Source organism: Seriola dumerili, unplaced genomic scaffold (genome assembly GCF_002260705.1).
Source record: "Seriola dumerili isolate Sdu_G_001 unplaced genomic scaffold, Sdu_1.0 BDQW01000068.1, whole genome shotgun sequence".
Classification (NCBI taxonomy): domain Eukaryota; kingdom Metazoa; phylum Chordata; class Actinopteri; order Carangiformes; family Carangidae; genus Seriola; species Seriola dumerili.
The window spans coordinates 16,561,320-16,574,580 of record NW_019174323.1 but is presented as its reverse complement, the minus strand read 5'-3'; the positions used below and the strand labels follow the sequence as shown (position 1 = coordinate 16,574,580).

At 43.4% G+C, this 13,261-nt stretch overlaps 2 protein-coding genes across 4 annotated transcripts in view; one reads left to right on the top strand and one right to left on the bottom strand.

The window, feature by feature from the left end:
• LOC111219829 (ras-related protein Rab-26-like) overlaps positions 1 to 13,261 on the top strand; it is a 75,949-nt gene that overhangs the window by 60,030 nt on the left and 2,658 nt on the right. Inside the window, exons 6-9 of one of the 2 annotated variants that reach the window (XM_022742646.1) lie at positions 9,004 to 9,069; positions 9,702 to 9,758; positions 10,421 to 10,496; positions 12,252 to 12,355. In XM_022742646.1, the coding sequence (XP_022598367.1) occupies positions 9,004 to 9,069; positions 9,702 to 9,758; positions 10,421 to 10,465 (168 nt within the window). In that variant the 3' untranslated portion in view covers positions 10,466 to 10,496; positions 12,252 to 12,355. Of the gene's footprint in view, positions 1 to 9,003; positions 9,070 to 9,701; positions 9,759 to 10,420; positions 10,497 to 12,251; positions 12,356 to 13,261 lie in introns of those variants that run through there. The other variant, XM_022742645.1, reaches the window with a different exon arrangement.
• On the bottom strand, positions 45 to 3,398 carry LOC111219827 (NHS-like protein 2). Of its 2 annotated transcripts, none has more exons than XM_022742643.1 (3): positions 3,348 to 3,398; positions 1,451 to 2,536; positions 45 to 827 (listed from the first exon to the last, which is right to left on the bottom strand). In XM_022742643.1, the coding sequence occupies exons 2-3, from the start codon at positions 2,487 to 2,489 to the stop codon at positions 742 to 744; spliced, it is 1,125 nt and encodes a 374-aa protein (XP_022598364.1). In that variant the 5' UTR covers positions 2,490 to 2,536; positions 3,348 to 3,398; the 3' UTR covers positions 45 to 741. The 2 variants fall into 2 exon arrangements, with proteins under 2 accessions (XP_022598364.1, XP_022598365.1); XM_022742644.1 differs by having other exon boundaries at positions 45 to 809.

Here is a 13,261-nt window from a genome sequence, read left to right as displayed (position 1 = left end):
TATTTAATTGTGTATTAAAAAAATAATGACAAACACCATTCATATTTGACCAAAATGATATATTCAACCATCAGTTTAACTCTGTTGACGATTTATTCAACCAACAACAATGAAAAACAAAGATTCATGTAATGACAGGAAACCGCACTTAAGCTACTCCAGTAATTAACTTATCAACTAATATCAGTGTTGCTGCATAAGTTCAACTTTATTATATTATACATATTATTTATATTTTTAATTCAAGTAACATACTGTCAAGGAAACACATGAGGCAAATTTCATAGAGTGTACAGGCAGATATGCAACAGTAACTTCAAGGGAAACTTAGTGATTAATGATCTCTATCAACAGTCAGCAGGAAACACATGCAACAACTGCCGGGGTTTGTTTCTTCCTACACGAGCCCACGTCCCCCTCAGAGCAGAGGAAGAGGAAGAACAAAGTCACATTTCCACAACAGAGAGGAGTCGGTGAGATGTCTACAGCCGAGATCCGACAGGACTGAAGTCGGTAAAGCGGTAAAAAAAAAAAAAGCTACACAATACAAGAATACCGGCGTAATAACAGACATATGCAGAAATTTCAGTACCTTGATTTAAAACAAACAAATAAAACAAACAAAAAAATGAAATGAAAATCAAATGCCTATAGTGTTCCATCCTCATCTACATGCACCATCTGTGAGGGATTTCACACCGCCTGGTAGGAGAAGGTGTCGGAGGCTGAAGGATGAAGGTCTCAGATTTCTCTGCCTGGGAAGCGCGGAGTGGCGCTCTGCCTCTCGCAGCCGGCGTCCAGACGCAGCTCTGCGCCAACACGGAGAACTGTGTCATTGTAGGAAAATCAATCAAGATAATCAGGGTGAAACTGGCATCGGCAATTAGATCTTCTTCTGGAAACATCATCTTCATATACTGCTACAGCAACAACTCATGATGGGGACTACAACTCAGATTGTGAATACAGTTGTACCATGATGCAACTTAATGAAGCAATTAAGTTGCATCATGGGAAGTGTAGGATTCCAGTGTTTCTGGTGCTTGAGCCAAACTAGGAACTAAAAGAGAATATCCTTTAATAGACTGATATTGGCTAAAATAAAGCTGATCAATATCCAACCCTTTCTTTATTATACTCTGCTCTCCTCTCGGGCTTTTTTCGGTGCAGCTTTACAATGTGTATCCAGGTGTAAATTACAGTGTGATGTAAGTGAGCAGTAGGTCATATCAGCTGTCACTCGTTTTTATTATTTTTTTAACTCTGTGATTAACTTAACGAGTGTTTCTGTAGTTCCTCAGTAATAATAAGTACTTCAAGTATTTTAAGTATTTAAGTTACTATCATTCTCTATTGCATCATCTGTCATGTCCTTACTCAACATTTCCTCTGTGCACTGATGTATTTAATGGCAGGTTTAAGGTTGTGATTTATAGTTTTGAGTACTTACCTGTTATTGTAGCATGCAGGCCGCCGCCGTTCACAGTCTGATTGGGGTGTTTAGGTTTAGGCTTCACACCGTTGTAAATGTCTTTATTTTTAGGCGTGTAGCGTTGCCACGAAAGAGCAATCAGTTGCGCTATTTGTCTGGCCATGGAGGATTTCTGCGGAACAGGCGGTGGTGTTTTGCGCGGCCGAGCGGTCGCCTTCACCTCCTCTTCATCCGCCTCGCTGAAGACGTCGTCGGACTCGTTCGAGTGGGCGACCGGGCGGAGGTGCACGGCGCACAGATCCTCAAGCGTCACCGCAGGCAGAGGGGCCGGGAGAGATTTGACGAAGGCTGAGGAGTCCGAGTGGTGCCGGCGGGTTGGTTTGGGCCTGAGAAGGGGTTTGGTTCTAGAGGAGGGGTCTTCATTAGGAGTGCTGCCTGATTGAGAAGGCGGGGCAGGACTAAGTTTGGGGTCAGGAAAGACGACGGGGAGGGGAATCTGCAGAGACAGCCTTTTAGTGCGATCCCGCGGGGATGTGAAGCTGGACTTTGGCTGCACCTTCCAGCCCAGAGGGTCGCGGCCCGTGATGAAGGACGTCTGCACGGGAGGAGGGGAGGAGCAGGATGAGCTGGTGGAGGAAAAGGAGGAGGAAGAGGAAGATGAGGACTGACTTGGTGAGCTAAAGACCCCGATGGGGGGGCAGGAGTAGCGTTTGGATGAAGCATCAGTTGCCGAGTGAAGGCTGAGGAGAGACGCTCGTCGTTGAGGAGGCCGCGGCTCCTTCTTGTTCTTCCTCACAACAATGACAGTGGTCAAGCACTTGCTGAAGTCAGCTGACCACCGGCGCTGGTGAGACCCGGGGGTCACACCTGAGGCGGGGACTGTTAGCAGAGAGCGCTCCCCGGGCACCTGGCTGAGTGGTCGGACTTGTCCTGACCTCAGTCTGCCCTTGCAGTCTCCGTTCTGTGATCTGTGGCTCACATGATTAACGTGAGCGTAGCCACCGTTGACGAGGGCTGGGCTAGCAGCGCCATTAATAGCAGCGGTGCCTTTACTCATCTTGTTCGGTGGAAGAGGAAGTCTTTGCCAGGTCCGGTAAATAACCCCTGTGAAGAGTAACATAAAAACATAGAGAGAGAAAGGGGGGAGGATGGGGGGAGGGTGGGGTTATTGTTTTTGAAAAGAGGAACAACAGACGCCCTTCCGGACTTCTCGAATAGAGTTTCATGTTTGTTTCACAACCCAATTCCTTTACACAGCCAAACTAGAGAGGACGTGTCAACACCCGTCAGTCGCGGGAATATTTAAAAGGACTCAATTCATCCACTGACAAACTGAAAAACGACCTATTTTAATTTGAAAAGGTAATTTTGACACTTATATATAGTTACACAAATAATTGCTAAACTACTGTTTAGCTTTTAGCCACAATATTAAGCTACTGTAACAATAGTGCACTCGGAAAAGAGTCAGTAATAAACTGACTCAGTTATATCTTTTATACAATAATATAATAGCCTAAAGTTTTGCTAACATTAACTAGCATTAGCCAACATAAACTAAACATACAAGACAAGCCTGACAGCAAAAAATCCTGGCTGTATTGAGTTTTATTACTTCAATTCAACTTTTCATTTGCAAGAGGAAGATTGTTCATTTTCCCTCACAGGAGTTACACAGTATTGCCATAATTGAACTTACAATATATAGTTGGTTTGATTAAAACACAATATTTTGCATGCTAACTAAAAAAAATAAACATAAAACTCACCTAAAACAGTTCAGATCTAAAAATGTATTACTTAAAACTTAAAAAAGTTTTTTTGCACCCAAACACCTTAAACTGAACACTGGCATGTTGACAGTGTGCACGCCTTTGTGCACGCATGTGAAAGCTAAGTGTAAAACATTTTTTACCTGCAGTGCTGTGTTGCTCTCAGTTCACATCCAGACCTTTCTAATCTCCTTCTTTCACCTCTTTCTTAATATAACACTCTCTGTGTCTCCCCACCCATCCAAATCTGACCACAACTTCCTCATATAAACGCCCAGAAACCCACAGTTCTCATTTCACAAACAAACAAACACACACACACACACACACACACCAGTAAGGGTGGATTAACAGCTGTTTTCATAATAGCATAAAGAACACCGTGAGAAAGTATATACATGTTCATGAGAATCACGTTTCTCACAGCTCAAAGACATTTAAACTGAAGTCTATGACCGACCATAGCTTCACTCTAGCTACTGCTATGAAACTATTTTTAGCAATAATCCACAGCTTCCTCAGTGTAAACTAATGCAAATGTTTTCTACTCTGCATCAGCAACTGATATGAGAAGTAGTGATTTAACTTACAGCCACTCAGTTCACCGAAACCATGAAAGAACACGAGCTCCTTCCTTACCCGGTTCTTTGAAGTCTGAGTTACAAGAACTTTGTGTAGAAACTTGCAAGAAACTTGAGTAAATGAGTTGAGTTCGTGTCCATCGTCTTATCAATCAGTCTCATGATTTTTTGAGACTTGTGCTTTGCGTTGACGCTGACGAAATTTCACAATGAACCACTTTGTGCTTCGCAAACTCACCTGCAGGCAGGAACATTTCAGCCACACCTAGCGGCTTTTGCTTTAGGGATGGCAATGTCGGCCAATCAGGTCGCGCTCTTTGGTCCAGACTGAAGTATCTAAATTCCTAATGGATGGTTTGCCATGACATCAGATATTAATGGTTTTCTAGAGGATGAATCTTAATGATTTTGGAGATCTCTTCACTTTTCATCTACTGACATTTTCGCTTACTCAGCAAAATAAACTTTGATACAGACATTCACAGTCCCCAGATGTACTTTGTTTTCAGTGCCAATTAGAAAATGTTAGCATGCTAACCTGCAAGCAGAATGTAACTCTTTCTTTCTCAAATATTTCTACTTTATAATGATTTAGGACCTTAAAGCCTTTATGTGAAGGCTTTCCTATGATGACATGAAAACACAACAATTCTACATATAGCACCTTTAATATTGACGGAGTGGTTGGTGGTTTACACTTGTATTGTTGTAATAACCACAATAAAAACAGGCTTGGCCATGAAAAAGAGAAAAGATCCTCCCTGGTGACATTATTTCACAGGGATAAATCTGGCAGCCTGTTTCAGCTTTCAACACTTCTTCTGACACAAATTGGTTTTAGTGATTGAAACTTTTTGCTTATTGATTTCAAAGGTGAAGTTCAAGAATCTGTATGTAATGGTTAGACAGAAGTTGCTGCTTTCACCTTTGTCACATTTTGAGGTTGTTTGCATCTTCTGTGAGAGCTAAAAATAAGCGCCGCTCACATGATGATTCTGCAGGAGCCTCCGCAGCCGGTGCATTCAGTAACGTCATTTATCTTTGTACAAAAACGCAGAGGCTGTGCACAAAGTGTCAACCCTGAAAGCTTGTACCAGCGCCGTAAATCTAATGGCGTGTCACGAGCCATCACATGTCGACCGACACATACACGTGTCCTCCTCCCATGCTCCAGCCCGCCGTATGAACTCTGACGCTCGAGCGTTGACAGTGAGACCCTTTGAAGTTTGACGAGCTCAGAAGCTGCGTTCCCTCTCCCACTTCCTCCTAATCCACCCACAGGCCGCCGAGATCTTTCGCGGCTGTGTGAGTAATTGGCAGGTTCGCGTGTTATTGAGATTCGGGGGGGGGGGGGGGGGGCGCTAGGTGAGGGGCTCAGTGCATTAATCTCTGTGTAATGAAATGATGTAAACCACCGGGGAGGCAGCGCAGGATACTGTAAACCTGCGGACGAGGGGAGGGAGGGGGGGATTACCGCCGAGCTGAGTGGTTTTCATGTGATGAAACACAGAGAGAGGGATGGGAGGGATGGGAGGGATGGGGGGGGTGCAGGAGGAAATCTGTGTTTACTGTTCAGCATGTTTGTGTGTGTCTCTGCGTATGAGAGAGAGAGACGTGACCTTTTTCGTGCAGTTTCCATTCGATAACAATAAAGTACATTTGCCTCTGTTCCCCTGCAGTCAGAACTGGTCAACATGTGCTTATTGATGCTTGAAATGTTAACAGCGGCCCTCTGCTCAGCCGGCCATCTCTGCCTATGTTATGTTTGGGGTTATGTTTCTTTTGGCGTCCGACGCCGCTGTTTAAACTTCCAGTTCAGTGATGTGACTAGTTTACTTCTCTCTACTTATCTCGGACAGAAGTTGCGCTTTTGAAATACGACTGTGTTTGAAGCCGGAGGGAGGACGGAAAGATTGTAAGGTCCGACGCTAAGAAGCAAAAAAAAAAGACATTCAGAAATCAGTGTTTTATGTTTCTTTGTTGACAGTGTTGACGGAGAGGTTTCTCACAACGGCTAAGCACAGGGAGGCTCAGCAGAGATGTACTGCACGGCTCTGTGGAAAATGGGGAGATCTGAAGCCTGATCCCTGCAGGTTTACCAGCAAAATGATTAAAAGAAACCTGTCAGTTTCTTGGGGTTTTTTTTTCGTGGAAGGATTCAGCGATCCGAGTGAGACAGCTGGTCCCCGCACTGGAAGGGGTTAGGAGGATTCCTGGAAGTATAAAATGTCACAGATTTTAAATGGTTTTTAAACTGTTTGGTTGAGCAGAGGAGCAGAAGTGTTGGAGCTGCGATAGCTTGCTGATTCTATTTAACTCAGTCTGATTAAAGTTACAGTGAATGTCTGAATGTCTTTAAGGGCTTTTTTTAATTTGCCTAATTAACAAGTTCAGCTGCCTTTACAATCTGACGTATGCCAGCACGGTAATATAATTCATATACATACAATATATAGTAACAAATATATTTTTCCTTGGTAGATATTTTGGTGAAGGACATCTTTTTCCCTTTTTCTTTTTTCTTTCACTTTCGTACTGATGAAATGTCTCGTTTTCCTCTTACACCCTAACAACATCTTCCCGCTCTTCCCTCTCAAACAGTTGCGGTGTTTTGCCATGACCTTGACCTGCTCTTAAACGCTGGCTTCGTTGCATAAACTCTCCATTTCATTACAGCCACCGACCATCTTCTTCCTCTCATTCTCATCCGCTCTTAACAGCAGAATCTCAGAATAGCTCATCGTCCTTCACGATATCCTGTGAACAGAAAATTAAACAGGACTGGAATACAGTGAATACAAATCCTACAATCCTCCTCTGGCTGATTATTTCGTTTCTTTATTATCCTTAAATTCATTTTACTGCCAGAAATTACAACTTTTCAAGATTTTTTAATGCGTAATGGTTGAAAGTAAGATTGGATTTAGATTTAATCACACACACAAAAGCACACACACATATAGTATCTGCTGAGAGAATGTTAAGGGATGGTAATTACCATAACTGAAATGATTTCCATAATCACATGGGCTAATTAGAGACATGAAAGCACGGCAGCTTTGTGGCTGTAATGTAAATTATTGTAGCCTGCATTAATAATCCTATTTTACTCCGAACGCATCGTCATCACGAGACACAGGCGCGCTGCTCAGCTACATGTACGACACTGTGGGGGACTGGAGATAGATAAATAAAGAACAAGAGGGAAGAGCAGTACACGGACCTTTTCACCTCCACAAAGCGACGTCGTTGTTTTGCAGAGCTGATCATTTTTCATTTGTTTTATGAGTTTTACTGTTTGATAATAGTTGAAGTCACTGGTTATTATTCAGCGGCCTGTGGACCCCACTGGTTGGTGACGGTATTGCCGGGGATCCGGGAGAGAAATCGGCCGCATATCGATATAAAATCTTCAAATAAAAAGCGTGTCCAGCTCTCACTCTTTTACTCCCGGCTGCACAGTGGAAGCAGAACATCAGCAGCAGTGGTCTTCTGTCAGTGGATGAGTTCAGCCACAGAGTTTTGTGTGCGAGTCGTAACAAAAACAACTCTTGACTTTTCGGGGTCACGCGTGAAGTGATGATTGTAGACAACTGATGCTGGTGAAACTTAAAAACATTTGTTCTGTCGTAAACCTGTGAAACGAATCTTATCTCTGCCGTGGCTCCGGGATGTCGTGGTCACATTTCACAAGTAGAACATTTTAAAGCAACTCTGTTTCCTAGAAATTGCGCTCATGTATTACTAAACAGTCGTGGTGACAAATGTGATAAATGTAAATACTTTTTAGAGGCAATGAAGGTTTGAATGTTTTACATCGGAGTCTCTTTGGTTAAATGTCAGGAAACATTGTGTCTGAAGCACATAAATGTCACTCCTATGAGTTAGTGTTGCTGCAGGCATCCTGTACTTCTTCCTGTGCTTCAGCAGTGACATTTTCTGGTACTTAAAACATGCCTGTTACTGAATTGCATCTCTATCACTCGCAATAACTGACTCCTAAGAAATTTTAAATATACAGCAGATGCTTCACGGATCCTCAGCCTTGATTGAACTGCTTCAATCCAAACTGTCATCATTTTAAAACATATTATTCACTGTTTTCTGTGCACAGCTATTATCAGAATCCATTTTTACTCATTATCACAAAGTCGCAATAAAAAAAAACATGATTTTAAAAATAAAATGTTACCAATGATTTCTTTAACAAACTGATAAAATGTTAGTAATGTGATTTATTCATCACAACCTCTCAGAAATCAGTGGAATATTTGATATTAGTTTGTGGAAGAAATTATCAACTAGAGCCCGTCTTGCAATGGGATCATGGCTGTACTGTTCCCACAGTCCTCAGTACTCATTACTACATTATTACACAATTCCTCTTCCTGGTGTCGGACCACACCCATCTGTAAACTCTATCTTCACTTTGATCTCAGCTGGTATCCTGAACAGTTGTAACGTTATCGCGCCGACGAATCAGGACAAACATACAAACCGCTGCCAAAACACTCAAAACCACCTCTGTGGCGGTGTCTGCCATGACGACACACACACACACACACACACACACACACACACACACACACACACACACTCAAAAGCTGAAAACACAACCAGCTCAGCTGTCGCAGCTGGTAAATGTTAGCTGACAGTAAAGACAGGCTCGTCCAATACTAATCAGATCTGGAAGGACTGCGACCGCTCGGCGCTCTCGTTTTGTTTTTCTGAGCTGCATTCATCATCTCGCCTTGAGCTGCTCAGTGACTTCGCTGATCGACGGACATTTCGAAAAAAGTTTTGCCTAAAAGTTACCTGAAAAATGGGATGGAAACGCACTTCTGCACGTATGTTATAGTAAACCATGAAAGTGGCGTGTGCGTGTGCATGTCTGGATCAAAGAGTAATGGAGTCCTCCAGAGACACTGAGTGTTTTTTAGCCAGGTCACAGGGAGCCAACAGACCTGGCTTGTAATTGCAAGAGTGAAGCAGAGAAGATCAGAGGAGGAGGGGAGGGCAAGATGAACTGCAGCCAATGTCGAATAAATGAATCGTTTGTCTTTCTTTTTCTCTCCTTCTCTTGATTCATCCATCTCCTCTGTCACCACTCTTTATCTCCAACCCCCACCCCTCTATCTCCTGCACTTTCTCCTTGTCCCTCTTTTCCTTTCTCGGTTTCGGATTTCTTCACCACTCTGTGCTCTCTTTCCATCTGCAGGCGTGGCTGACAGAGATCCACGAGTACGCTCAGCAGGACGTGGTCGTCATGCTGCTGGGTAACAAGGTGAGACCTTGTTGCCAACACTGGGAGATGCAGGGACAGATGGATTCATAGAGGGAGGGGAAGGAGGGTTCGTGGAAGGGAAGTATGGCGGGAGCCGGAGTGTAAGGACAGATGGAGGGATGTGCCTGGAGGCAGAGAGAGAGAGAGGGAGGTACTTTATTATGCATCACAGAGAAAAAGTGACATCTTAGTGGATTGTGATCATTTCCACAGTCACACATCATGTGGAGAAAGTGATAACACTTCTTGGTTAACTCAACAACATTTTAAATTGTGTGTAAACAATCGATCAAATGACTGTGTGTAATGTGAAAAGACCCAGCCATCTCTACAGATCTGCTCCAGTTGATCGAGCTTTTAGCTTTTAGCATCTCCTCAGCCATATTTCCAGATTAAGCAAGTAGCTGTTTTTTTTTTGCTACCCAACACCAAATGGCAGAAAGTCATTGCAGCTACCTGAACCAGTGGAGCGTTAAGAGGAAGATGTAAGTTATTTGCAGCCACGGTGGGCAAGCTGCACTCGGTAATAAACCTCCTGTACACCGTCTGAGGGGGAAAGATGTGGATGCCGAAAAATGCTTCGAACGCTGTGACAGAACTCGGGTTTTTATTGTGTGTCTGATGTGTTGTAGGCCGACTCCACACATGACAGGGCGGTGAAGCGAGAGGAGGGAGAGAAACTGGCCAAGGTGAGCTCCATGACACACACATGCAGTTTGACACATGTGGAGCCCCAAACCCCCCCCCCATGCAGCTGCTGGGTCTTTATTAGTGTGTGTAATTATGTATTCATGGATGCACATCATGCTGTTTTGTTTGGAATAAAGGACGGGAGGGGGGGGGGGGGGGGGGGGGGCTTGCTTGCTAACTTCATTTTCCAGGCCGGTTCGCTCAGATAAGTTCTGAGAGGCAATGTTAGACTAAAATGAACACAAAGTGGTTCGGGAGTTGTCCAGGTAACACACATACACACACACACACACACACACAACACACACACACCACACACACACAGCGGGAATATTGACATGCACACACACACACACACACACAGAATGAGATTAGACCTTGGAGCATCTTGCATCGACTACATACTGAGCTGTCTCTGTTTTATGAATTACAACAAAGGGGGAGAAAATTATATTTGAAGCCAGAACCCATCAGAATTATTTTTGAATTATTGGTATTGATCAGCAGCCCTGTCCTCTGTCTCCAGGTACTCAAAACCCTCGCTCTAAAGCTAAAGCTAAATCACTCATGAACCCTCACACACACACAACACACAACACACACCACATATAGACGTACAAACCACACAACTGATAACATGTTTGTGTGTTTCTCTGTGCAGGAGTTTGGAGTTCCCTTCATGGAGACGAGCGCTAAATTGGACTGAACGTGGAGCTGGCCTTCACCGCTGTGGCCAAGTGAGTCACACACACAGCGCAGTATGAAGAGCGGCAGCGCGGATCCCTGTGTCCTCTGCTGAAATATAACTTTTTATCTTTGAAGGAACACGGCCGTTGTGAAGTCGAGAGCTCGTGCGCTCTGCCTGTTTAAGCTATTAGAACTGGGACGTTGAAATCGGCCGTTCGGTCCCCTGGTAAGATCTGGTGATCCATGAAAGTAGCTTTATAGTCTTAAAGGGAGAGATACAAAACACAAAACCAACAAAACAAATACAAAGTTGAATTCATAAGCAATAAAACGCACCCATGCTCAGTAGCTTATGGAGGGCTAAACGTCGGCTAATGTTAGAGATAAGAAATTGCTGCTGGACATCAAAAACTGACATTACTGGAGTCAGTCTGTTATTTTGTTATTTAATTGTTTGTTTGTTGGCGCTCTCAGCATAGGTATATAAAAAGTAAATAAACCATATAACCAAGAAGTTTCGATGGCAAAATGTAACCAAGCAGCCACTGAAAACTGAAAACAACAAGATAACAAAGTCAAAAAGTTTAGCGGGACATGAAGCTCAGTCTCCTGGGTGATCATGCTAATTAAAGCAAGCTCAACAGAATCTGGGACATTAACCTGTAATAACTTCACAACGTTACACTCCTCCTCGTCGCTCCTCACAGATGTTTTCGTCTGCGCCAAGTCACGTGTTTCATGTCTGTCAGTTTCCCTTCACGTCCTTTTACCCTTAATCATAAATGTTTTACTCTCTTTTTAACCGCTGGTGTGACTCGTGTGATTCCTTTTCATGTTCACTTTCAAGAAATCTGCATTGTTAATGAAGGACCGCGTGAAAGGGGGCTGCTCAACACAACACAGGAACAAATTTAAAACGAGAGCGAGATAGCCAAACTCCAGCAGGTGTGGTACTGACAGGGGAGAGCAGGGTGCACTTCCATTGGTTCCCCCGAGGCCACACATTCAGATACAGTGGGTGACTCTCACGCTCCCACAAATTACAGGTTTGTTCTCTCGACGACAAAAACAACGAAACCAAAAACCAAACAGTCTTATTTGTCTCAAAATAAAAGGTGATGATAATGAGAGTGCTATTTAAAGTGTGTGTCTCACTCGGTTGTGTAGTGTCGGGCAGTTTGTGTGGGAGCTGCCTTGTTAATGGTAACAGGCTGGCATGGCTGGGCGTTGCCAAAGAATAGCATGACAGTCTGGCACATAACAACCTGCAAGATACAGAATCTAAAAACCAAATCTTTTCTTCCTTCTTGTCCTCGCTAGCTCATGGTTTTCACCCTCTTCCGTTTTCCTCTCTCTCTCTCTCTCTGTCTCACTTATCATCCGTCTCTCTCTTCCATTTTCTCTTCCACCTCATCTCACCACACGTTTTGGTTCGTTTCAACTGGCAATGATCCACAAACGCTGAAATTTAAAAGCAACATAAGATCTGATTAACCACCGCGACAAACCTGGATCACTTATGCTGCTCTTTTATGTTTTAGATGTTCTACGTGAATGTTGTTTCTCTTCTAGCACTTGGAGTCGTTTCTGTAGATAGTCTTACATGGTCGTTAAGTCGCCAATGTTGTCAGCTCAGATGAGCTAATTAAAGATCTTAACTCACAGGAATCGTACTCGTTTTGGGTTGAGACCAGGTTTTTATATCTGTCAGCGTAAATTTTGAATGTTGCCACCGTCTCATTGTTGGCCGAGCTAGCAATAGCTTTCATGTCACCCGTCTCTGTGTCCACTGTGTGTGTCCTCAGAGAACTGAAGCACAGGACCATGAAGGAGCCTGACGAACCAAAGTTTCAGCTGCAGGAATACGTCGACCAAGAAATGAGGACGGCTGGCTGCTGCCGCTCATAGACCGCATCCCTATTTGTGTGTGTGATATGCGCATGTGTGTGTAGAGAGAGAGAGAGCAGAGAGAGAGAGAGAGAACAGGTACCATTCTGTTAGAGTATGTTGTAAAATCTGAGATGGTGTGTCTGGGAATAATCCATGAAATTCTCAGTGTTTTGTAATATGTTCTATTAGTGGTGGATATGGCCAATATGCTCTTCTTCCCAGCCCACCTTTCCCTGCAAACTAGTGGATGTAAAATAAATAATTCCTACTGTACCTACATGCTGAACACACACACACACACACACACGCAACACACACACACACAAAAACACACACACACACACACACACACACAACACGCACACAACAACACACACACACACACACACACACCACACGCACACACAGTTTGTCCATCCACTTCATAGCCTGTTTAATGCATTCTGTGCAGTTTTTCATGAGTGTGATGTACATATTTTAAATGTAAGTTTAATTTTGTGCTCTGAAAATCTTTGTAGTTTGTAAAATGCCGTCTTGTTGAAAACTAAAGTATATGGACAAAAAAATATGTTGAATATTAAGTCAATATCATAGATCTTATTGACACATTTGTATTGGATAACCTAATGCACCTTATGTAAGCTCTGTCAAACGGCACTGTGTGCTGTTTGTATGTACAGGATAAAATATGATTACCGTTTTTTAATACTGGCACTTGTGATCATGACTGTCATCGTACTGATTGTCTGTGACTTATGATTTAGGGTCTTGACATTTTATACACCAGATTGTTCAGTTCAAGAGTTCAAAGCTGCTGTGTGAAGAGCGTTTTAATCTCTCTCTGTAATTATCACATTCATGTAATAAAACGGCATCGTCAGTAAAAGCCCGTAGGTGTCGACCGACCACGACTGTGCTCGAGGAC

Coding starts and splice junctions, on each gene's coding strand:
- LOC111219827 (XM_022742643.1), bottom strand. CDS start 2,489: ATGAGTAAAGGCACCGCTGCTATTAATGGCGCTGCTAGCCCAGCCCTC. Junction 828..1,450: donor CCTGCATGCTACAATAACAG/GTAAGTACTCAA, acceptor ACAATGACACAG/TTCTCCGTGTTGGCGCAGAG.